The sequence below is a fragment of the Oncorhynchus mykiss genome, chromosome 13, assembly GCF_057628025.1.
Source record: "Oncorhynchus mykiss isolate SJ-2025 chromosome 13, ASM5762802v1, whole genome shotgun sequence".
NCBI lineage: Eukaryota > Metazoa > Chordata > Actinopteri > Salmoniformes > Salmonidae > Oncorhynchus > Oncorhynchus mykiss.
The window spans coordinates 55,887,298-55,914,151 of NC_143034.1; the positions used below are offsets into that span (position 1 = coordinate 55,887,298).

At 43.7% G+C, this 26,854-nt stretch overlaps 1 protein-coding gene across 2 annotated transcripts in view; it reads right to left on the reverse strand.

Moving 5' to 3' along the window:
- Nucleotides 1–2,857: 2,857 nt before the first annotated feature.
- LOC110486590 (glutamate receptor ionotropic, NMDA 2C-like) overlaps nt 2,858–26,854 on the reverse strand; it is an 86,000-nt gene continuing 62,003 nt past the window's right edge. The window contains exons 6-13 of one of the 2 annotated variants that reach the window (XM_021558310.3): nt 14,447–14,615; nt 10,547–10,700; nt 9,971–10,096; nt 9,533–9,762; nt 7,306–7,466; nt 6,905–7,092; nt 6,248–6,480; nt 2,858–5,225 (exon numbers count right to left, since the gene is read on the reverse strand). In XM_021558310.3, the coding sequence (XP_021413985.1) occupies nt 3,603–5,225; nt 6,248–6,480; nt 6,905–7,092; nt 7,306–7,466; nt 9,533–9,762; nt 9,971–10,096; nt 10,547–10,700; nt 14,447–14,615 (2,884 nt within the window). In that variant the 3' untranslated portion in view covers nt 2,858–3,602. Of the gene's footprint in view, nt 5,226–6,247; nt 6,481–6,904; nt 7,093–7,305; nt 7,467–9,532; nt 9,763–9,895; nt 10,097–10,546; nt 10,701–14,446; nt 14,616–26,854 lie in introns of both variants that reach the window. The other variant, XM_090196824.1, reaches the window with a different exon arrangement.

Here is a 26,854-nt window from a genome sequence, read left to right on the forward strand (position 1 = left end):
GCCGACGCTCTATCACGGGTTTAGTAACTGGGGATGTGTTGGTTTTTGTTATTGCAAACTGTATGTTTGCATTTTTTTGTGGTGGGCGTGTTATGTTCCCCAGTTTCAGTGTTGTAGTTTGTGCATTTGTGAGTGTGTGTTTCAGAAAATGGCTTCCTGAAATTCTCCCCAAGCAGCTGATTGGTTGGCCCCCATTGACGATTGGAGAGCTGACCCCGCCCCCTCAGTACACAGCTGTCTCCAATTACCAATTCCTTCTGAAGCTATATAAGTCAGTGTTCTGTTGTTCAGAAGATAGTTTGATTGTGATATAGAGAGATTGATTGTGATGTCCAGAGATGATTGCTGCAAGAGGAGGCTGATGGTTGTGGGTTATATACTATTTTGGTGGTTCTCAGAGGTATAATTTGTTGCCAGTATTTTGTAGCCGGTCCTATACTAAGGTATGTCTATGACAAAAGGACTGTGTTTTTGATTGTGAAATTGTTTGTAATATTCTGTTTAATTTGTTCTTAGGGGGGAAGGGGAAGGCACCTAGGGAGTGCTTAGGCAAGAGGCCCGCGGGCATTCATATACCCGTAGTATATTCACTGTCTAGGCACACTAGGTAAGACCTGGGTGGACCACCCCCTGTATTTTGGTTAGGGCACCAAGTGGTGCTAAATTAGGTAAGTAGGTAGGCAGGTAAGGCAGGAGAGGGGGATTTGAGATTTGAGATTTACTTTCTTTGCTTTGGTTCCGTCCAGCCCCTTTTCCCCATATTACCGTTTGACTGAATAAATTCCTAGTAAACGAAATATTCCCTGCCTTTTGTCATCCTTACTCGCACCTACAGTCCCATCCCTCTTTCACACCACAGGGAGTTGAGTTGTAGCAGGGTGTTGTGTTTCCTCTTCTTAGAAGCGTGCGTAACAAGGAGCCTGCAGGAGCCTGCAGGAAGGGTACCACATGAGGGAGGAGGATGTCTTCGCTGTGACACACAGCTTTGAGATTGCTTGCAACAACAACAAGCTCAGTCCGATGATGCTGTGACACCGCCCCAGACCATGACAGACCCTCCACCTCCAAATCCTCTGTGTAACGCTCATTCCTTCGATGATAAACGTGAATCCGACCATCACCCCTAGTGAGACAAAACCACAACTCGTCAGTGAAGAGCACTTTTTGCCAGTCCTGTCTGGTCCAGCGACAGTGGGTTTGTGCCCATAGGCGACGTTGTTGCCGGTGACGTCTGGTGAGGACCTGCCTTACAACAGGCCTACAAGCCCTCAGTCCAGCCTCTCTCAGCCTATTGCGGACAGTCTGAGCACTGATGGCGGGATTATGTGTTCCTGGTGTAACTCAGGCAGTAGTTGTTGCCATCCTGTACCTGTCCCGCAGCTGTGATGTTCAATCAGCTGTCCGTCCTGTCTCCCTGTCTCCCTGTAGCGCTGTCTTAGGCGTCTCACAGTACAGACATTGCAATTTATTGCCCTGGCCACATCTGCAGTCCTCATGCCTCCTTGCAGCATGCCTAAGGCACATTCACACAGATGAGCAGGGACCCTGGGCATCATTCTTTTGGTGTTTTTCAGAGTCAGTAGAAAGGTGTTTTTCCAAGTCAGTAGAAAGGCCTCTTTAGTGTCCTGTTTCATAACTGTGACCTTAACTTATTTTTTTTTACCTTTATTTGACTAGGCAAGTCAGTTAAGAACAAATTCTTATTTTCAATGATGGCCTAGAAACATTGGGTTAATTGCCTTGTTCAGGGGTCCCTGTCAACTCAGGGATTCGATCTTGCAACCTTTCGGCTACAAGTCCAACGCTCTAACCGCTAGGCTACCTGCCACTCCCAATTGCCTACCGTCTGTAAGCTGTTAGACCATTCCACAGGTGCATGTCCATTAATTGTTTATGGTTCATTGGACAAGCATGGGAAACAGTGTTTAAACCCTTTACAATGAAGATCTGTGAAGTTATTTGGATTTTTACAAATTATCTTTGAAAGACAGGGTCCTGAAAAAGGGACATTTCTTTTTTTGTTTATATGGGTGGAGACTCAGTTGTGGTCTCAACTTAATGTTGAGGGTTAGAATAGTAGAATACACAAGCAACATTTTTTATATATACTGAATGTACAAAACATTAATAACACCTGCTCTTCCGATGGTGTAGACTGACCAGGTGAAATGATCCCTTATTGGTGTGCTAATGTGTGCTAAAGCTCCCCTTAGTCATTGGTGAGTAACTAAAGTGAGGTGTTTATGAACACCACCCTTTGAAGCCAGTGTGTGTGTGTGTGTGAGTGTGAGTGTGTGTGTGTGTGTGTGTGTGTGTGTGTGTGTGTGCGCGTGACTTGGCAGAATCACTGATGGGCTAATGTCATTGGAATCTCATGATGAGCCCTGAGGGAAGATTTACAGTCACAGGCATCACTGCTCAGACAATAGCAAGACCATCCTGGACATATAGACAATTCAAAGCCTCTGTTTGGATTTGTTACCTAACTGAACATGTTTCTATTTCATATTTTTTAAATGTATTTATGATGTTCAGCAGAATACTCATGCAGTGATTTGATAGATTGATGACATATCACAATTTCTGAACAGATTATGTGGGGTGTTAGTTAAATACAAATGTGTTCTTGTCTTTTAAGGAGCTGTAGCTGACTTGTCTGCCCTATTGTTGGCATGTGAACTGAACACAGCGCTGTCTAGTGGATCTGATATCCAGTGACCTTTCTGGATGAGTCAACAGAGGTGGCCCACTTAATGAACTGAAGCAGACAAACATCTAGAGTCCTGGGACCTGACCTGCTATTCCATTCTGCTGGCATTACAGACCATATGTGGAGTTTTACTCAAAATATAGACAATTCCAAAAGGGCCTTGAAGTGGCCTTGTCATTTATTAAAGAGTAGAGTAACAATGGAAATACAGATGATAATTAAAACATTTTCACTTTTAAAATCCAAGTCAAATTACATCAGTGACCACCGGAGCCAAAAAGCCTTAGACAGCTTTCCCTAGAGCTCCTGGACTTACAAAAGTCGTGGAAGACATTTCTGTGGTTTGATAACAAAAGTATTCTCTTTTTATGTGTCTAAATTTAAATGGAAGGATACCGAAATGATTGAAGAGAAAAGTAAAATGTGTCTAAACTGAATGAGCGGCTACAGTGTATTGTCATCCAGGTCTCTCTCTCTCTCTCTCTCTCTCTCTCTCTCTCTCTCTCTCTCCCCCCCTCTCTCTCCCCCCCCCTCTCTCTCTCTCTCTCTCTCTCTCTCTCTCTCTCACAGCAAGACAGCATTTAAAAATGTTTTAAATAACAATCAACAGGTTAAATTTGAAGGTATTAAATACTATTCAACATTCTTTTCTTTTCTTATCGCTTAATGTTTACTTGACAATGTCCCAGCAGTAACAGCCTTTCATTGTCCTCTACTTCCTTCCGTCCGCCAAGGATATTATTGCACTGAGTAAACACTCAAGTCATCCATATTGGTAGCTAATTCATTCATTTTTGCCTAAACCAAAGGCTGAGGGGGAAGCCCCAGGTAGGCTTTCCCCTCCCCAGAGGGAGGGATAGTCCATCAGCCTGAAGATATGGAGGGGGAGGGCTCAGACCTCAGACTCCAGACTGGATACCCTGCCCCAGGTCTTTGGCACATAGGGACTGTTGACTCTTCTGGCCACCAGGACCTCCCTCCGATCCCTGCTCCCAGACCCGGGCAGGGGGGGCTCCTCTCGCGACCGCCCCACCGCGCCCTCGTAGCCCCCAAACATATTGTTCTGGTAGACTACCTGTCGGTCCCCCATACGGGGCACAAGGGCATTGTTGTTAGGGCAGTGGCTTGCACAGGGGAACAAGTGGCACATGTCCTTGTTGTAGAATGGCCCGGGCCCCTGGGGCAGTGGCCCCACGTATACAGGCAGGTCTGTGTAGGAGTTCAGGTAGGTGGAGTAGTGTCTGTGCACCACAGTGGAGGAGGAGCGCCGCAAGGCGGCTGCGTTCTGCAGGATAGCCTCCCTGTAGGATGGTAGCCGGGTGGACTGGGAGCACTTGAGCTTCTGCTGCTTGTAGGGGTAGGAACGCATATGTGCCGGGTCTAGGTAGGCAGGCTCAGCGGCCAGGGGGTAGCACAGGTTGTTCCCCTGGCTGCCATACAGCTTGTGGGGCTTGGGGTTGGCCACCACTACGCGGGGGAACAGGTCAGGCATGGTGGAGGTGGAGGGCTTCTCACCCAGCTGGCGGATCCTGTCACTGCTCCAGGTGGCCTTGAGAAAAGAGGCCCGGCGGTTGACCTTGTCCTTCCCCAGCAAGGGCACATCCTCCATTTCAGGCTCCAGGTAGGGCTTCATGCAGGAGTTGCAGCTGGCGCTGCCACTGGGGTAGTGGCCCCCCATGCAGGCCATGGTTGATGCAGAAGGGGCATGGTTGTTCAGGAGGTGGTTGGCCCTCAGCTCAGCCAGACAGGAGGTTGGCTCATCATAGTCGTTCCTCCCCCTGGTGTCTTGGGCCTCAGAAAACACGTAGCTGTGGGACCTCTTCTTCCTGCCCATGTGGTCAGGGGGGTAGCTGAACTTCCGTCCCAGGGGCCCCTTGTGGTGTTCCACATAGATGTCAGGCACCTGGAACTCTCTGTAGGGGACAAATGGGGAGGTGGGGTGCCGGGGCTGGCTCTCCACATACAACCTGCTGCTGGGGTGTGGGTTGTGACTGGAGGTGCTGGGGGGAGCAGGGTCCCTCATGGCGATGTGGGGGCTGCTGAGGCTGGAGATGGGTAGGGTTCTCTCGTAGAAGTGGTGGCTGCCACGGGCCGGAAGGGTGTAGCGTAGTGGGGTAGGCCGCGTCACCACCCTGGATTTGTCCAGCAGGGGCTGGGTGGCGCTGTCCGAGTAGTGGATGGGGAAGGTGGAAGCGAGCGCCCTCTGGGGGTAGGGCGAGTGGTTGTCCGTGATGCTGGAGATATAGGGCAGGCGGCTGTGGCCCATGTCTATAGTGGTTGCCACCCGAGGCGGCAGGCCAACCCGCACATTGTCGGCTCCTCGCCGGCTCCAGTTCTCTATGGTCTTGGTGGCATTGTCCAGGGAGTTCTCCACTCTGGTCGAGGTCACGATGTCCTTGGCTGTCTGCAGCATCTTCAGCATGTTGGCCTGGGTGTAGTTGGTGGTGACGTCAGGGTTCTGCAGGTTTCCGTTGCGGTCAGAGTCCTCCACACCGTTGAAGCAGCTGTAGATTCCCTGCAGAGATAGCGAAGGAGGAGGAGATTAGCATCCATCAAAAAGCCTTGTCAGGTTTTGGAACAGATCCACATTTCTCACCCTACACAAAGTTTGACAAGATTAAATCCCACAGGTGTTAATTATCTTTGGCCATTGTTTCTAATCATGACTTTAGAAAACATTATCGCTTGTGTTGATAACATTCACTTTGAGCAAATACAATTTCTATTAACCTGTCTGACCAATGAAGTGAAGACAATTACACAGAGAAGTGTGAAAGCCAAATTAGATTCAGGATTGTCCAAAATAGTTTATAGACAATTTGTTTTGTTTTGAAAGCTTGTATGCATTCAGGTCGGTGTTAAACACACAAACTATGCAAGACAGTAAATGAAAAAGCAGCAGCTGACCATGCACTTGCTAAATTAGTTTTCCAATTTTTATTTGGACGGCCTTATTTTACTTTGAAATTGGGTCTCAGTCTAGAATGCTTAATCTCACCTCACCACTGAGATGGATTGTTAATGGGCCTATTTAAATTCAATGTCAGACGGATCAGGACCGTAACAGTATTGCACGGTCTCCATAAAGTCATTTTATGGATTTTTACTCATTTTATTTTTGCATCATTTTTATTTTAGTGCCCTTGAAATATCCTGATCATGTACAGCTTTGACTTAGTGCATTACCAATATTTCCCAAGCGTTACTGTGAGGCAAAAATCTAAGAAAGACTGAGAACTTTATGGTCAGGAAGTAGAACATTTTCTGCTGTGTTTGTGAAAAGAGAAACAACCCATTTTATGGTTTCTTAGACTTTGCAAATGATGTCGTTATTGCTGCTTTCATTGAATTGTTGCTTACACTGTATGTAATTTCTTTATGGAACTCATTACTATAAAAAACGGTTTTGTGCCTTAGATTAAAAGATCAACTTTCCCATGGTGATTGGACCACATTCTCTGCAGAACCCAAGGCCTTCGCAATCTAAGACATGCCTCAGTGTGTACATCTCTATAGATTAGGGTCAGCTACACCTACCCTGCTGATGGCGAGCAGGAAGTCGAGGCGTTCAGACTTGCGTACTGAGTGTCTCAGCTTCCAGTAGAGCAGATGTTCCCAGCTGAACACCAGGAGACTGAGCCCCATGGCCACCAGCAGCATGTAGAAGACGCCCGCCATGTTATCTATGTCCAGCTTACTGCTCATCACCTCCTTCTTCTCGTTACGACAGATCCCTGTGAGCCACACCGTCTGCAGCTTCTGCGTGTCACCTGCAGCGAGCGGGAAGAACAGAACACAGAGAGGCTTGAAGGTGTTCATTAAAACACTCTTGCGCCGGTTGTTGTCATTGTGTGTCAATGCCAATCTCACACCCTCATCACTCCCCTCGACATACCCTGACTCAGCATTTTACACTTGTTGTTCCCTGGATCACAGTCAAAACTCTGTTACAGTACCTCTGAGTGGTCCATGGTGCAATGTATGCCAGTATTTTCATTAAAGTTGAGTTTTTTCTAATCTCGAGGCTCTTCGGGTCTATACTAGCTTACTTTTGTGAGTTACGAATTTTTATCATTAATGGGCAGTTTACCAGTTTAGCATATTTGGGAGTATTTGGGACCTAAAAGGATAAGTACGGCTAAGATTTACAATTAGCCACCCATCCCACTCCACACGGGGTTAATTGTAATTTACCATCCGCTAGGAACTGGAGCAGGGCCAGGTCTATAGGACGTTTCCATCGGGACTCCTTCTGCAAGGCGATGCCGTAGCCAGTGGTGGCAAAGACCTTCCCACTGCCGATGGTCACCAGCTTACAGCCCTCGTCTTTACCTGCCATGTAGTTCAGCACAGCAGCGTCATAGATGAAGGCATCCAGTTTCCTATAGATAATAACAATAGGGATTTATCTTGTGTGGAAATTCAATGATAGACAAATTTATTTTTAATTACTATTTAATTACCATGTGATAACTTATCTGATGAATTATAATTTCATCAAACATAAAATATTTGCTTAGACATTTTAGAATGTGTTACGCTGATGTCTGTTTTCTGTCACTGACTGTGTATAATGATTATTTACAGAGTGTTACCCTGATTTGAGGCTGTTGAGGGCGTCCTCCACACCCTTCTGGTTGTATTTGACCATGTGGGCATGCATCTCAGGGTAGTTGCTCCGGATGTTCCTCTCTGTGCTTCCATTTGGGACCGTACCAAAGCGAAACGGTGGATACTGCTCCTGTGGCTTCTGGAACTGTTTGGGAAATGTAGAAGTTTGAATTATAAATGCATGAACAAGAAACATTTTGAACAGGATACCCAACATGTCTAGGAAGAATACATGCACTATTCATTAAATCCATATTTTTTTTAATATCAAATACATTGACATACTTGCATATTAAGTAATAACATTTTTTTCCCACCCTCTCCTAAGATCTGATGTCTCAACCCTTTTAGGTTCTAGATGGCACTTTATTTCTAAGAGTGTATGATATGCCAAGCAAACCCAGAGGCGTGAATATAAACCTCAAAGAAACTAACACAATGACACTGATCACCTTGTCCTTGACTACACTAGACCACTGTCTCTTTGATATCTGCCTGTACCCTCAAGTGCTATTCACTCAATTAAGTGGTCAGCTAAGGTTACCCTCTATAATTCCTCTCTCAATTCGACAATTAGAGGGCACAATGAACAGAAATAAGTCCAGGCCATACTTTCCAGAGAATTAGAAAATGACTTCTTCCCCCTTGACTGTAATAAAAACTCCTAATTTCTCTTTATTTTGCCATGCCCCTTTGACACAGAGTGGACCATGGTCATTTAAATACCCTGACTGTGCAATATACTGGAAATAAATTGTACTTGTTCATTAACGAAAATACTCCAGTGAGCGATAATTGCTAGTAACCTTGGCTTGTCAGAATGAGAGAAATGTCCTCTGAGCCATTTCACATGAATTAATGAGACCTTTGGTGCCAGTCTTATGCATCCCACGTCTCACTGCTGTCTGGTGGAGGAGCTGGAGAGATGACAGAGTGTTGTCCTCGTTCCCATTTGTCCTGTATCCTGTACACTGGCTGCATTAGGATACTCAGCCTGTGTTCCTCATCTCACCCAACAGACCAAGGTTACTCCGCTGCTATGTGAATGAGGGAATGCTGTAGCAGTGTGATAGTGCCCCCAGACACAGGATGTCATACAATGCTCTGTGTGGTAAATGCCTGTTGGGAAGCAATGAAAACCCTGACTAAAAGCATGGATGATGGTTGACCCATAGAGCTTGAGTCTAGCTGTCCAAAGTTAAGTGTATAGGAGGATTCTTACAAAAATCTGTTAACATCTGACAGCTTGTACAGAAAGGAGAGACTAGCACAGACAGGGTCTAAAGAGGGAGGTGCCTGTCTGTACATGATGTCACTCTGAGGAAATGGCAATGTCTTGTCCATGCATGACTTCATGCCTCTGAAGTGAACAGTCCACGGAGGAGAAACAATCATCTGTCACTACATAAACACCAGTTACTGTCCTTTAACCAGTTTGTATTCCTCACAAGCCTCTTGTTTGAAAAAAACATCCATTTTTAGAGATCATACAGCTCAATTGAAATGTTCCACCTGCAGTGTCCAGTCTGTCTATTCTCTCTGAGCTTCTGTGGATTCTGCCCTGGTTGATCTGTAGACTCACTGTCAAAAGACACTTTATGGGTTATCGTCTTTTTTTCACAAAGTAGAGCTAATGGAATATGTGGGAAGAATATTAAATGAGTTCCCGGAATTCTAATGAGCAGTGGACAGCTTGGTCGTTTCCCTCAAATGCCTCTCTAATCCCTCAGTGCCTTAAAGAAGAGAGTCCACAAATCATTTCTAGCACTGAAGTTTTAACATGGATTTCCTTGTCAATACTGGTGTAGAGCACCTCCACAGGCCACACAAATATGCATAAGTTAATACTGGAATATATAATCACTGGCAGCTTGGCAAATCCACTGGTGTAATACAATCCAGGGGATTTTCACAGACATCATACCTAAAGACTTCAAGGATCTAATTTAATTTCACCACAGACGCTGGGAATCCTATTATGTTTTTAGTATGAGTGGAAAAAGTCACAGTCATGACATTGAGGCTCTGCCGTGGTTATTTGTATTCACTCAAACCGTTCGCAGCCAGGCACTGTTTGCTCATCAAAAATAGGCCACTCTATATTTTGCCTAAGCCTAACATCAAACACTACAGCATGTCCATCATCCCCCCCCCCCCCCTTTCATAGACTGAACACAGACAGAATTACCAATGACTGAAGAATCCTCCTACCTTTTTGTCACTCAGTCCAGAGACTGTGTCAGTGTATTGCTCCTGGATCATGAAGGCTGCCAGGTTGGCAGTGTAGGAGGCCAGGAAGATGACAGCGAAGAAGGCCCATACCAGGACCATGACCTTGCTGGTGGTGCCCTTGGGGTTCTCAATTGGAACAGAGTTGTTGAAGACGATGCCCCACAGCAGCCACACAGACTTCCCAATAGTGAAGGTGGGGCCTCCGGGATCTGGAGAAGGCAGGATGATGGTTGTGGTAAAGACAGAAGGGATTCAGAGAGGGCGTATATAACATACGTTTGCATTCCATTTCAATGTAATTTAATATTTTCTGTGATATAATATAGAGTTCTTTCAACCTACTTTTCCGTGACTTTCTACCTTTGCTGATACGGGAGGGTAGAGGTAGAGGGAAAGGTGGTCGGAGCTGACACTCACCCTTGGCGCTCACCAGACTCCGGTTGTACCCCACAGGGCTGCAGTACTCAAAGATAAACACTGTGACAGCTACCACCGTTAAGCACATCACAAACATCATCACCCACACCGCCGGACTGTAGGGCTCTATAGAGGAGGAGGGAGAGAGGAATCAGAACACCTATAGAAGAATCAGAACATATTTCTGGCAATCGTTGGAACCATGTGCTCTGACAGCTGCTTGCTAGATAATGGCAAGGACAACGTGGTATTGTATTACCAAAGTAGCACACTGTCAGCAGCTTCTGAAAGGGATGCTCTTTATGAAGTATTAAAGTAAGTAGCGTAGCCTTGAACGAGCCTTGTCTTTTGCGAGTCGAACCACTCATAGGAGATGAAGCCTTTCTCCTGTTTCTGTAGAGTGAGGCACCTTGTTGTACGATATATTCAGTTGTGAGTTCTAAACTCTGTCCAGAGAAAGTACTATTTGCCATCTCTGTTTTCAGATGGTAAAACAAGCTTTTTTAAGCCAAGTCATTTGTTATCTCTGTAGAGAAACGTTTTGTTTGTTTACATGAGCAGGTTAAACATGCTCACCAAGAAAGGCAGAGGGTGAGACGGTCCCATTGCTCCTGGCGACCATCACACTGATCCCCGTCTCCACAAACGGCACGGAGAAGTCGATAATTTCTGAGCGCTCTTCGTTTATGGTCAGCGAGCCAATGGCCATGTCCGCCCGCTTGTATACCACCTATGGAGAACGGAAGAGGACATTTTTATGACATAGAAAGTCTACAGTCTATATGTATAATATATATGTATAATAAATCAAACACTGTAGTAGGTCGGATTAGTGATGCCCCCTGTTGACCTGTTTGATTCATTTTATCTATCAACATTGATATGCAAGACTTAAATCCCTGTAGGTGATACACAGTGTGTACAGTATTATCCCTGATATACTACACAACCCATCCAGACAGATGCAGATAACAGCCCGTGGCATCTACCCACCCATTCATGCAATGTCATCCATCATACAATATCAATCCTAATTCCTAATCCATTAGATATTGTTGCATATAGCATAGACCTAATACCTGTTACATAAGTCCCTGGCTCCGGGTGACAAAGTACTACCAGCAGCAATTGTGCATTGTAAACACTGGCATACCAGACACCCCCCGCAAAGCAGGGGGCCCACGAGCCATGGGGGCCCCACGAGCTCTGGGGGTCCATGCGCCTGTCATTGATGTCATCATTTTGACAGTAACCCTCCAAAACGTAATTCATAAACCTTTTACATCTTTCAGGAATGTGACTGAAAAAGTGAAAACAATGTAATGAACTGATTAAAGGTATAAGGGGATTTCAGTGAACAAATGTTGTAAGGATCTGGGTGTAGCTGGTGCAGAGGAGTCAGGCGCAGGACAGCAGAGATGAGTAACAAAAGGAACTTTAGTCAAAATGTCAAAATACATGAAGTAACACCAAGCCCACAAACATCGGACCGAACTTACAATAAACAAACACGCAAAAAAAACATGGGGAAAACAGAGGGTTAAATAATGAACATGTAATTGGGGAATTGAAACCAGGTGTGTAAAACAAAAGGAAAATGAAAAGTGGATCGGCGATGGCTAGAAAGCCAGTGACGTCGACTGCCGAACGCCGCCCGAACAAGGAGAGGGACCGACTTTGGTGGAAGTCGTGACAAATGTGGTGGTCAAGGCTACGACAGCGCCATTGCAACGAGTGGCACTTACTCAGCACATATCAGACCGAGAGCCTAATGCTTATTAGGTTGTTTTTTTTTAGTTCATAAAACAATCTATCTGCAGAAGTGACAGTTACAGGGATGGTAAAAACTGCTTGATTGCCATAGCAACATCAAGAAAACTGGGCAGAAGGGAGTTGTGCCAGTTTGTAACATCTTTAATTGAGCTTCTCTTTCTCCTTAATTGCCGGCTTCTACATGGTACGGAAAGAGATGATCTGTATGGGAACCTCTGGGGACAGGTTGTCTAGATACAGGACGGTTAATAAATTGGCAGATGCAAACAGATGATCGTCTTTAGCAGACAACAGTTCTTGAGGGCTTGAACAAAAAAAATTGTTTGCAACTTTGTTCATACTGGTGAATTGGCGTTTGACTTGTGTGGCTACAATATCAAGAGTCCCTAATCTCGGGAATATCTTGGCCTGCATCGTTCAAGACTAAGTTTAAATTGTGTGCATAAATAAATAACAGCTAAAGACGGTATATAGCTATAGATAGTACACTGCATAATGAAACAATCCCTAGTAAGCTTAGTAAGTGTTTTCAGGGAGGACAGACTGTATTGTTTGGCATTATAAGTCTGGTTTCATGCACAACTTTCTATCCAATCTGGGAGAGAGCGCGAGGACGTCTCATGTCATGCAGGTTAAGGTAGCCTATACAAGATAGTTGTATATTTCAAAACAATCTATTGGTATCTGATTAGTATGCTGTTGCATCTAATATTTATTTTACAATCTGCAATGGTTGAATTTCCAACTGTAATTTCTGTAAATACATTATTGCCACGAGCCAACAGTATAAATATTACAGCATTGCGACTCCGTGTGTAGCTTTGTGAAATGTTAAGCTTAACATGAGAAAATAATGACCAAATAGGCCTACCAATAAACATTTATCCATTAGCTAATGCAAAGCTAAACCCTGGCACCACAGAAAGCCTATCATTGAATAGATAGGCATGCAGCTGCATAGACCTTGCGGAGATCCAGAGAAACTGCGTCATGCCAGTGGTTGTGAAGCTGATAACCCTATATAAAGGTTGTTGCTAGTCTAGTCAGTCCTGTTGTTTTACCCCTGGCAGATCCCCCCTCCCTTCCCTGCAGTATGATATCTCCTCTTAATAACCTCTACTGACATTTTCCCCTACACAACTGTAATGTTTAACATGCTGATGGACTCGCCAGTGGGTTTACAGTCCAGGCATTCTGCCTGGCATTGTGTCAGCTGTTACCGGTGCTACTGTGGCCAATGCCCCAGTGAGAACAATAGCTTCCCTGAAACTAATGTTGTAACCTCAAACTCTTCCAGAACACAGTCAGCAAGAAGAATGAACTTTCAACAACTTCCTTCTGGAAAACGTCCCTGGTATTCCAGAAATTATGGTAGGAGGATTCCAGATTTCCTGCTTATGCCCTCCTGAATCTGAAAATACACCAATTGGATTTCGGGAAAACCAGGGAATTTATTGAAATGTTGCAACCCTACACTATAGTCTAGTTTCCCTTTATTTGGATTTGGACCATAATAACTATTTGTTTTTATTAAGGTCAATGAATTCATTGTTATTCATTACTTTTTTTTTTTCATGTTGATCTGTTTATCTGCACCAACATTGTCACACCCTGATCTGTTTCACCTGTCTTTGTGCTTGTCTCCACCCCCTCCCATTTTCCCCATTATATGTATTTATACCTGTGTTCTGTGTTTGTATGTTGCCAGTTTGTCTCGTCAAGTCTACCACCGGTTTCCTGTACTCCTGTTTTCTCTCTAGTCCCTGTTCTCTTTTTCTCCCGGTTTTGACCATTCTGCTTGCCCTGACCCTGAGCCTGCCTGCCCTGACCCTGAGTCTGCCTGCCCTGACCCTGAGCCTGCCTGCCCTGACCCTGAGCCTGCCTGCCCTGACCATGAGCCTGCCTGCCCTGATCCTGAGCCTGCCTGCCCTGACCCCTTAGCCAGCCTGCCCTGACCCTGAGCCTGCCTGCCCTGACCCTGAGCCTGCCTGCCCTGACCCTGAGCCCGCCTGCCGTTCTGTACCTTTCGGACTCTGCTCTAGATTACTGACCTCTGCCTGCCCTTGACCTATCGTTTGCCTGCCCCCTGTTTTTGTAATAAATGTTTGTTACTTCGAACTGTCTGCATCTGGGTCATATCATGAGGTCTGATAAACATAAACCTAAATCACCAATGTCAATAATTGAAACACGACCACTTTTGAATGGTGTCTCTGAGCTCAGAGGAGGTAGAAAATGCTCTGTCATCAGTTATATGAAATGGAGCTAATTGATCATATTTATTTTACAGTTATAGGAAATGTGAAATCTTATAGTAAGTAATTTATGATTTCCTTGTTACTATATTTAGAAAGCATTTCAGTCATTTCAAGCCCTATTCTCCCACTTTTGATGAATAGGAAAAAAAAAAGATTTGTACTATATACTTGAGCTTGTCCTTAAAATCGGGTACACCTCAGCAATTTATAACACCTTTTTACCAGAAAGGTGAGTGCCAGACATTTCTAGAACTATGCAGCAGTACTAGTTATTGTTTATGGCCATCTCATGAAAAATAATTACTTTTGGGTATGTCTATATAATGGAAATAAAAGTGTTTTATTATTCTTCAATTAGATTGGCTAAATCTAATGTATTTAATATGCTAACTTTTTAGCAGGTGGCTAATTATAATGCTTGTAAGAATAACCATCATCTCCTTACCTCTCCGATCATGCCGTTCCAACTGCCTCTGACCAGCTTGCCGTGCTTCCCGTTGGTGACCAGGTAGAGGTCGTATGAGAATTTGGTGGTGCGGGACAGCTTCTTCAGGATGTCTATGCAGAAACCCTTACAGCACAGTTTGGTGTAGGGCTCAGTATGACCTACAATACTGGGGAGGACAAAAAAAGACACTAGAATGTTTGTATAAAACATTTGCCCAATGTTGCAAGAACATTCCTAGAACGCATTTAATCTCTTCTTTAAAGGTTGTCAGAATTTTTTTTAGGTTGTGGGAACAATCTGGTGAGATCATTGTGGGGCCATAAGAAAAGATCTGTTCCCAAAACACAAAAAGTGTCCAGTTGTGCAGACAATTCTACAATGTTTCTTTTAGGGTGCAAGAAACATTCACCTGAAGTTGCAAGAACGTTGCTAGAACCTATTTCGTCTGTTCTTTAAAGGTTCCCAGAATGTTTCCCTTGGTTGTGGGAACAGTCTGGTGGGAACATTGTGGGGACATATGAAAATATGTGTTCCCAAAAAACAAAATCTGTCCAGTTGTGCAGATAATTCTGTTTCTTTTAGGATCAAACAAATACAAAGTATGCTCAGTTGTGATAACATGCATACGATGTTTAAGTTAGGTTGCACAGCACATTCCTATAATGTTGTAAGAATGTTGACAGAACACCTGGAACACCTAAGTTCTTTAAAGGTTCCCAGAACATTTAATTAAGTTATGGGAGTTGTCTGGGATGTTGCAAGAATATTTTTGTGATATTCACACAGGATGCAAAAAACAACAACACAATGTTGCACAATTTCCAAATAAGTCAGTTTTTATGACGTTCGTAGCATATTTATTTTAGGTTTAACATAATATTCCATTGAGGTTCACACAGTATACATTTTACCTAGTCTTGAAGGTCCTCAGAAATTATCAAAAATGTTATATTTAAGTTTTACCTAATATTACCACAACATTCTCAGCACGAGAATTTGTAGCTCCTTATAGCATGATAAAGCAGATTGGAATACATCCCCATTATGTTTCTCTTCTGATTTAATGGCAATTTGCATTTGAAGGTGATCTAGAGACACATAGCATTTTAATTTCTTTCAAAGGACATTTGAACATTTACACATGATTTAATTAAGTCGCACACGACTCCAACACCATCATTAGGTTTGCAGATGACATGGCTGTGGTAGGGCTGATCACCGATGATGATGAGACAGCCACAGGGAGGAAGTCAGAGACCTGGCAGTGTGGTGCTAGTGTAGCCGATGTGAAATGGCTAGCTAGTTAGCGGTGGTGCGCTCTAGTGACGTTTCAATCGGTGACGTCACTTGCTCTGAGACCTTGAAGTAGTGGTTCCCCTTGCTCTGCAAGGGCCGCGGCTTTTGTGTAGCGATGGGTAACGATGCTTCGTGGGTGACTGTTGTTGATGTGTGCAGAGGGTCCCTGGTTCGCGCCCAGGTCAGGGCAAGGGGACGGACGTAAAGTCTATACTGTTACACTAGGACAACAACTTCTCCGACAACGTCAGCAAGACAAAAGAGCTGATTGTGGACGACAGGAAACGAAGAGCCGAGCACACCCCCATTCACATCGATGGGGCTGTAGTGGACTGGGTCGAGAGCTTCAAGTTCCTCGGTGTCCACATCACTAAGAACCTATCATGGTCCAAACACACCAACACAGTTGTGAAGAGGGCACGACAACACCTCTTCCCCCTCAGGAGGCTGAAAAAATGTGTCATGGGCCCTCAGATCCTCAAAAAGTTATACAGCTGCACCATTGAGAGAATTTGACTGCCTGATCACCGCTTGGTATGGCAACTGCTTGGCATCCGACCGCAAGGCGCTACAGAGGATAGTGCGTATGGCCCAGTACATCACTGGGGCCGAGCTCCCTGCCATCCAGGACCTCTATACCAGGCGGTGTCAGAGGAAGTTGTCAAAGACTCCAGCCACCCAAGTCATAGTAAGTAAGCATTTCACAGTAAAGTTGTATTCAGTGCTTGTGACAAGTACCATTTTAATTTGATCATAGGACATTTCGTATGTTGACAATCTGCATATGTGGGTTCTGAACCTGCAATGTTCAGTTCTCAAGCCAGGTCTACACGGCACAAACAAGCACAAAATAAAAATACGGGTTGAACATAACCCAGCGCAACCAGCCTAACGTGCGCATACATGAAAACAGATAAACAATACCACACAAAGACATGGGGGAAACAGAGGGTTAAATACACAACACATAATGAGGGAAATGAGTGTGTGGGAAAATGAGACAAATCAAATGGAATATTAAAAATGTATCGGCGATGGCTAGAAGACCGGCGACGTCGACCGCCGAACACCCCCCGAACAAAGGAGAGGAATCGACTTCGGCAGAAGTCGTGACAATATCTTTTAGTAGATTATATCTGAGCCTCAATTTCAACATTTTTTTAAAGGAAACGTGTTTAAAGAAAATGTGGGATTGAACCTGCAAACTTGTAGCCAAATAATTAACCATGTGCCACCAGGAGATATCTGTGGTATTGTGGGGGGTTTCAGTCTAATATAGTCAATCAGGACACAGAACACAATTTCGGAGTTGTTAAAAATGTTCCCATCCTCTTCATAGTACTTGTAAAATATGGTTGTATTTGTATGATTAAATGTTGTTCAAATGAAATAATGTGCATTTTGTCATCAAATGAAGTGTAAAAAATATGGTTGTCTTTGTATGATAAACACTCTTCAAATGCCCTATGAATTCAATTAAAATGCCATGTATTACCTTGTAGTGAGCCTACAATACTGTCACGCCCTCATCTGTTTCATCTGTCCTTGTGATTGTCTCCACCCCCTCCAGGTGTCGCTTATTGTCGCCAGTGTATTTATCCCTGTGTTTCCAGTCTCTCTGTGCCAGTTCGTCTTGTATGTTTCCAATTCAACCAGTGGTGTTCCTGTTCTCCTGCTTTTTGCATTCTCCTTTTTATAGTCCTCCCAGTTTTGACCCTTGCCTGTTTTTGGACTTTGTACCCGCCTGCCTGACCATCCTGCCTGCCTGCCTTACACCACGAGCCTGTCTGCCACTCTGCACTTCCTGGATTCTGATCTGGTTTGGACCTTTTTGCCTGGCATTCTCTTGCCTACCCCTTTGAATTAATAAAAATTGTAAGATTCCAACCATCTGGCTCCTGTGTCTGCATTTGGGTCTCGCCTTGTGCCTTGATAAATACAATCTCAAATTTGGACTCATCAGACCAAAGGACAGATTTCAACGGGTCTAATGTCCATTGCTCGTGTTTCTTGGCCCAAGCAAGTCTCTTCTTCTTATTGGTGGCCTTTAGGAGTGGTATCTTTGCAGCAATTCGACCATAAAGACCTGATTCACACAGTCTCCTCTGAACAGTTGATGTAGAAAAGTATCTGTTACTTGAACTCTGTGAACTCTGTAACTCTGGGTCTTCCTTTCCTGTGGCGGTCCTCATGAGAGCCAGTTTCATCATAGCGCTTGATGTTTTTTGCAACTGCACTTGGAGAAACTTTCAAAGTTCTTGAAATGTTCCGGATTGATTGACCTTCATGTCTTAAAGTAATGATGGATGGTCGTTTCTCTTTGCTTATTTGAGCTGTTCTTGCCATAATATGGACTTGGTCTTTTACCAAAAAGGGCTATCTTTTGAATACCACCTCTACCTTGTCACAACACAACTGATTGGCTCAAAAGGAAAGAAATTCCACAAATTAACTTTAACAAGGAAGTCCTGTTAATTGAAATGCATTCCAGGTGACTGACTACCTCATGAAGTTGGTTGAGAGAATGCCAAGAGTGTGCAAAGCTGTCATCAAGGCAAAGGTTGGCTACTTTGAAGAATCTCAAATATATTTGGATTTTTTAACACTTTTTTGTTTACTACATGATTCCATATGTGTTATTTCATAGTTTTGATGTCTTCACTATTATTCTACAATGTAGAAATAAAGATAAACCCTTGAATGATTTCGCGTGTCCAAACTTTTGACTGGTACTGTATATATATTGCATGAACATCATAAAAACTGACTTATTTGAAAATTATGCAACATTGTGGAAATGTTCTGCGCAACCTTCGTGAATATATGTCACGACTTCTGCCGAAGTCGATGCCTCTCCTTGTTCGAGCGGTCTTCTAGCCATTATTGATCTATGTTTCATTTTCGATTGGTTTTGTCTGGTCTTCTTACACACCTGGTTCCAATCCCATTCATTTAGTGTTGTGTATTTAACCCTCTGTTTCCCCTCATGTCCTTGTCAGAGATTGTTTGTTGTTATGTTCATGTCTCATGGATTGTTGAGCGACAGGTTCTTGTATCCACATTTATTTTATTATGGACTTTGGTTTTGGAGTTTATGTTTTAAGTTATTAAAATACTCCGATTGTACCAAGTTTAATTCACCTGCGCTTGACTTCCCTGCCACCTACATACACGACGTGACAATATATCACAAAAATGTTCTTGCAACATTCAGTGAATGTCCTGTGAAACCTAACTTAAGCATTGTATGAATGTCATCACAACTGAGCATATTTTGTGTTTTAGGAACCTGTTTCTTCCACACTGTTCCAACAGCCGAATGAAATGTTCCGGAAACTCAGAAAGGCTGTTCTGTCGACATTGTTGCAACATCAAAGGAATGTTTTGTGCACCCTGATACAAACATTATCTGAATGTCAGAACAACTGGACAGTTTTAGTGTTTTGGGAACCTCTCTCTTGTCTTTCCCCACAATCTTACCACCAGACTGTTCCCACAACCTAATGAAACATACTGGGAAGCTTTAAAGAAAATTCTTGCAACATCAGGTGAACATTTTATACAAACATTGTATAATCATCAGCACGACATTTACCGCAACCTAACAAATATTCTGGGAAATTTCATCGAACCAATTTTGGTTTCCTGGGAAAACATTACTGATACATTGTGTTATTACATTACCTGGAAACGTAATGAGAACTTTTGGAGAATGTTCTGTGGTGGTTGTTCCATATGCTGTTCACAACATTTTAGTGAATGTTAGGAGAACATTACAAGGATGTTTACTTTAAAACATAAAATTGTATAAATATATAAAAAACATTTATAAAACTATTTTTGATTGTAATCAACCCTAACTGGATCTTAAAGGGAATCTTCGCTAATGTTCTGGAAATGTTCCCAGTTTGCTTGGAAGTGAGTCATTTTGACTCAATATGAATTAAAAATGGAAATATCTCTGCCATTTTTGAAGTCATCCCCCACTCCGTACTTGACCTTTAAGAGTCACATGCAGGTAAAAAGTTTTAAGCGTTTGGAGACATGAGCTCTATTTAAAATGATCACTTTTTCCAAGGATAACCACTGTTCCAGGAGCTCCACACTTGAGCAAGAGGCAACAGATATCCTACAGTAACATAAACTAATGAAATGAATATACTTTGATCTTTGAAATAATACTTTTTTCATTTTCCAAGGCCTTCATTTACACAACCCAAATATTTGTTTCCCGATAGCATATATGAAATGTATGATCATATCTCCCTCAATGTGATCAAGACAAAGGAGATGATTGTGGACTACAGGAAAAGGAGGACAGAGCACGCCCCCATTCTCATCGACGGGGCTGTAGTGGAGCAGGTTGAGAGCTTCAAGGTCCTTGGTGTCCACATCACCAACAAACTGTCATGGTCCAAACACACCAAGACAGTCGTGAAGAGGGCACGACAAAGTCTATTCCCCCTCAGGAGACTGAAATTATTTGGCATGGGTCCTCAGATCCTCAAAAAGTTTAAAAATAGGTTCTACAGCTGCACCATCGAGAGCATCTGGTTGCATCAAAGCCTGGTATGGCAACTGCTCAGCCGCTGACCGCAAGAAACTACAGAGGCAAGCCGCCCTAGTCATAGACTGTTCGCTCTGCTACTGCACGGCAAGTGGTACCGGAGGTCACCAAGTCTAGGTCCAAAGGGCTTCTTAACATTTTCTACCCCCAAGCCATAAGACTCTTGAACTAATCAAATGGCTCCACAGACTATTTGCATTATCTATGCATAGCCACTTTAACTCTACCTTGATGTACATATTACCTCAATGACCTCGACTAACCTGTGCCACCGCACATTGACTCTGTGCCGGTACCCCCTGTATAAAGCCTCGCTACTGTTATTTTACTGCTGCTCTTTAGTGATTTGTTATTTACATTTTTTACTTATCTATTTTTTTTAATTAAAAACCTCTTAAGGATCCGTCCCTTTTTTAAAACATTTTTGCCTAAAATGACATAACGCAAATCTAACTGCCTGACCTCAGGCCCTGAAGCAAGGATATGCATATTCTTGGTACCATTTCAAAGGAAACACTTTGAAGTTTGTGGAATGTGAAAGGAATGTAGGAAAATGTAACACAATAGATCTGGTAAAATTGTAATAGTGTGTGTGTAGGTGGTAGGGAAGTCAGGCGCAGGAGAATCGAACTTGGTTTAAGTGGAGTCGTTTAGTAGACTTAACAAAACTCCAAAACCAAAATTACAAAATAAATAAAAGTGGGTACAAGAACCCGTCGCGCACCAATATATACACAAACATACAATCAAACAATCTCCAACAAGGACATGAGGGGAAACAGAGGGTTAAATAGGCAACATGTAATTGATGGGATTGAAACCAGGTGTGAAGAAAGACAAGACAAAACCAATGGAAAATGAAAAATGGATCAGTGATGGCTAGAAGATCGGTGATGTCGACTGCCGAACACCGCCCGAACAAGGAGAGAGACCGACTTCGGCGGAAGTCGTGACAAAAATATAATACAAGGAAAAAACAAACATTCTTTTGTATTTTTTTTTAACCATCAACTTTGAAATGCAAGAGAAAGGCCATAATGTATTATTTCAGCCCAAGTGCAATTTAGATTTTGGCCACTAGATGTGCAAAGTGTATGTGCAAAGTTTTAGACTGATCCATGGCATTTCTGTTCAAAATGATGTATCAAGACTGCCCAAATGTGCCTAATTTGTTTATTAATAAATTTTTATGTTCAAAATTTTGTACTCTCCTTAAACAATAGAATGGTATTCTTTCACTTTAATAGGTACTGTAAATTGGACAGTGCAGTTAGATTAACAAGAATTTAAGCTTTCTGCCTGGAAAATGTTCTTGTTACTTACAACTTCATGCTAATCGCATTAGCCAACGTTAGCTCAACCGTCCCGTGGACGGGACACCGATCCCAAAGAAGTTTTAACACTTTCTAAAATTGGATTTGATTTGATATTTATTGGACCGTTAGAATGTTGGAGTCAAAATGACTAGTTTTGGCTTGAAGGGGTTCCCTCCAGTCCAGGGTTTTCTAGTGTTAAGGCCAGTACAAAGGCAGTACAATTATTTCCTAGATCTGAAAGGAACAGCTATGATTGAATCAAGAATGCAGCCAATAAAAATATTGTTGTGAAATGTAATTCATCTCTTCACGGCTATCGGTTTTCTGTATATAAATATTGGTTTGTTTGTTACCATTGCAGCTTGTTATTGATTGAGATAGACAGGTGTGAGTTGATTAATATAAAGGTGGCCATTTGTCGCTCATCCAGGGTTATTAATCAGTGGAGAAATGCTATTGGCTGAGAGTTTTTGGGGATATTCACAAGTCTTCACCTGACTCATGTTCTTATTGGATGGATTGGATGTGAATGGAAGAGATGAGTGACCAATGGCATGTCGTAATGTTTCGATAATACATGGGGATGAATTAGGAACTCAGCTAATGTGGCCATTTTCAATCAAGATAGTCGATGCACCAATTCCACCCATCAGGTTACAAACAGTAATAACATTGTTGTAAACACATCTATTCTCGTTTCATAAAAGCCCATCGTTAACTTCATGCTCCTGGAGCAATAGAGCAAGAGGCTTCAGTTTATATGGCAAACATCTCATTAGCATGATTTCCTAAAGGAGATGTAGCAGGAAGAAACATACCAGAAGAAGGTGGAGGAGGGAGAGTGACAGAGAGAAACAGAATGGTATAAAAAAGACCTCCTTGATGTGTGCCCAGGAGCTGACGTCAGGAGTGGGGTTGCAGGGAGAACTGGAGGGACTGGGCGGCTCCATAGGCCTGCGCACTATGTCATGGCTGCGACAGATGGATGGACAGCTGGGGCTGACCAAAACAAATCTGACACAAATTAATCACAAACAAACAAAGGCAGGAGTGAAACACAATGCTGGATTATTTGCTGCCTGGCTAATGGCGGACTCGTCCACGGCAGATAACCAGCCTACATACTCAATCCTGTAGACCTTGCCCCATTACCAATGTCTTTGGGGCTTAAAGCAATACTTCCTCTTCAGGCATTGCTCTGTCTCTTTATCTCGACCCCCCCCCCCCTCCCCCCTTTCCCTACCCTGGGTGAAACGATTTGACCTAAACCTCAGTGCAACATACACATCCTTATGCTAAGCCATGGTAACGAAGTGTACACCAGCATGGGGCCCACTACATGTGGAGCGGCTGGAATGACCCTGACAAAGTGAGCTTTACCTGTATACACAACCACTGTACTGATCTACAGACAGACAGAGAGACAGAGAGAGACAGAGAGACAGACAGAGACAGACAGAGAGAGACAGACAGAGAGAGACAGAGAGACAGACAGAGACAGACAGAGAGAGACAGACAGAGACAGAGAGACAGACAGACAGACAGACAGACAGACAGACAGACAGACAGACAGACAGAGAGAGAGAGAGAGAGAGAGAGAGAGAGAGAGAGAGGGAATCCAAGGGAAGTAAATGGACAGCACTAGCGGTGCATATCAAGTGGAGGAAGCTGACGCTGGTATAATATTCATTCCTCTAAATTATCAACAGGATTACCAGGAACGTGATTAGGAAAATGTCCTCCAGTTTCACACTAACTGGATTATGGGAGCGTCGTTGGAATATGTGGGTGGAAAACATAGTGACGTCATTAACAGTGTGTTGGAGACTTGAACAGGGTTCAAATTAAACATTGACTCTTGGGGGTCCCCAGCGTCTCTTAGGGGCACACAATGTCTCTTGGAGGCGGACAACGTTGACATATTTGACTTTTTTCAAGGGACCACATTGATATTGCAGCAGTTCGAGGATGTTAGACACCTCCAGTATAGAGCGAAAGAGAAAACAGACAGTCAGAAATAGGAGGGGCTCATTCCATAGCTCACTGACAGTGGCACATAGGGAGTGGCGATGTGGGGGACCAAGTGAACCATGATGAGATGCAGAGAGCACTAATGACACATCACCCTTAACCTCCATCAGACCTTCAGACTAATGGAGTGTGCCCTCAGCCCTCAGACACAGGGAAGAGTAGGAGTGCGAGGGGCAATGAGACACACACAGCCGATTGAGGCGCAGAGCTGCAGCCGCAACAAAAGGAAACAAATGAAGTGTTTGGAGGAAACGAGCGGGTGGTGTGAGACATCACAGAGTAAACAGACAGGTCCCAACATCCCCTGCCTCACCAGCTGCCAGGGATCACCGCTGGGAGGTTAAGTGGGCTGCTGATTGCATCCAAACAGGTTTGGGAATATAAGAGAATATGTGTGTGTGTGTGTGTGTGTGTGTGGTGTGTGTGTTTGTGGTGTGTGTGTGTGCGCATGTGTGTTCACGTGTTTGTGTGTTTGCTACAAATGTTTGTGTGTTGTTGTCACCACAAAAACAATTATTTGTGTAAATGGGTATCTGCTTGTTGTCTGAAGGAAATCCAAAGGCACAGTTGTTTTGGGTCCCTATATCCAGCAGGAATCCCTTGAAACATTCACCTTTGAAACAAACTTAATTGGACCACGGTGCTGTGCATTGTTCCTGCCAATGTGTGGCTCGGGGGGGGCTCACCCACTGCTGAACCCAGTCTCAGTTTTAATCAAATCAACCTATTATCATCTCGCTCTCATTAGGCAAAATGGTTATATGATGACATCATCGTCTAACGTCAACACTACTGTTCACCTAGGGATCACCAGCAATGGCAAGAGGCTAATGCGCTGACGTGTGGTCACTGTAAGGGTCTGTAACAAGCTAGTGAAGTGAAAAACATTACAAAGAGCTTTACAGAAGAATAGGACTTGTCTCTCTGGACAACCTGACACATAAGGAGGAGTTATATCAGTCTGACCACAGTGGAGCAGAGTGAACATGTGACTGTTTGTTTTGTCTCTTCAAGGAGGAATAAGCGTGTCTCCATGCGAAGCAGCACAGATGGTCCGGTACGCAGGCTTCCTCGTTTCTCTCGTCTGCTGAGGGCTTGAGGGATTGGAACAGAGGGCCCAGAAATACTCCCGCCTGACGGATGGCTCGTGGCGTTGGCACCCAGCTCGGACGAGTCGTGTAGGTGTGAGTTATGGGCGATACGGGCCTCGGCGGGAGTCTTGGGGCATGGAAGCGGTTTCTGAGAGAGGCCGCTGATGGTCCTTAATAAATGAGAATGCCAGGTCCTCTAGCTCCCTGTCCTGCTGGCCAGGAATTATGACTGGCGGCCAGGATTAAAAAAAACACCACAGCCCTGGGGTCCATTATTAGCATCAGCCCCCAGGGCTGGTCTTTAGTGGCATGGATGTTGGTGTTTTACCATTATCAATCATTGGGCCTCTATCTCAACCCACTAACTGCATCATTTAGTTGCTTACTTGGTTTAGCCAATTTCTCCCATATGAACTCAAGGAAAATGTTTCCTTGTCCAACATGGCAAACTGAAATCTAAGTCAAGACAAAACACACTAGAACTATGCAGATTCTAATAATGGGGTGTTTTGGTCAGTGCAAGCTAAAAAAAGATCTGGTCTGCTTCCCAAGCAGATTTTCACTGAATTGAGCTCATCCCCTCTTCTCATTAACAACCATTGTCAGTAATGGATAATGTTTCCTTTCCCCATATCCATTCACAAATTTCAGGCTCTAACTGTCCAGGATTGATGAGGCGGCCTAATCGGCCCATCTAATTGATATCCCAGCAAGCAGCACATATATTTCGCTTATTGGGTCACACTGTGATTACTGTGATGTTGCACTCTGGCTGTCTGCTTTACCCATTGTATGATGGCTGGGCTAATGGTAGGGGAAGAGACTGTTCATCCTATTCACACCTAATGGCACTCTCCAAGTTACAATCCAAATGAATCAACCACAGCATGTTCTACATGTTGGAGCTGTCATTAATATGGTGTCTGTGGTAGTTCTTAGCTCAGTTTACGTTCAACAAGTAGTGGTAACCCGTCATTCAGGGAAGGTGGGGGAGAGCCCCACCTGTTCAGATAAATAATGTGTTGCCTGTTTTGCATGTTTTTCATGTTTGGGATTAATACAGTGCCTTGCGAAAGTATTCGGCCCCCTTGAACTTTGCGACCTTTTGCCACATTTCAGGCTTCAAACATAAAGATATAAAACTGTATTTTTTTTGTGAAGAATCAACAACAAGTGGGACACAATCATGAAGTGGAACGACATTTATTGGATATTTCAAACTTTTTGAACAAATCAATAACTGGAAAATTGGGCGTGCAAAATTATTCAGCCCACTTAAGTTAATACTTTGTAGCGCCACCTTTTGCTGCGATTACAGCTGTAAGTCGCTTGGGGTATGTCTCTATCAGTTTTGCACATCGAGAGACTGAAATTTTTTCCCATTCCTCCTTGCAAAACAGCTCGAGCTCAGTGAGGTTGGATGGAGAGCATTTGTGAACAGCAGTTTTCAGTTCTTTCCACAGATTCTCGATTGGATTCAGGTCTGGACTTTGACTTGGCCATTCTAACACCTGGATATGTTTATTTTTGAACCATTCCATTGTAGATTTTGCTTTATGTTTTGGATCATTGTCTTGTTGGAAGACAAATCTCCGTCCCAATCTCAGGTCTTTTGCAGACTCCATCAGGTTTTCTTCCAGAATGGTCCTGTATTTGGCTCCATCCATCTTCCCATCAACTTTAACCATCTTCCCTGTCCCTGCTGAAGAAAAGCAGGCCCAAACCATGATGCTGCCACCACCATGTTTGACAGTGGGGATGGTGTGTTCAGCTGTGTTGCTTTTACGCCAAACATAACGTTTTGCATTGTTGCCAAAAAGTTCAATTTTGGTTTCATCTGACCAGAGCACCTTCTTCCACATGTTTGGTGTGTCTCCCAGGTGGCTTGTGGCAAACTTTAAACGACACTTTTTATGGATATCTTTAAGAAATGGCTTTCTTCTTGCCACTCTTCCATAAAGGCCAGATTTGTGCAATATACGTCTGATTGTTGTCCTATGGACAGAGTCTCCCACCTCAGCTGTAGATCTCTGCAGTTCATCCAGAGTGATCATGGGCCTCTTGGCTGCATCTCTGATCAGTCTTCTCCTTGTATGAGCTGAAA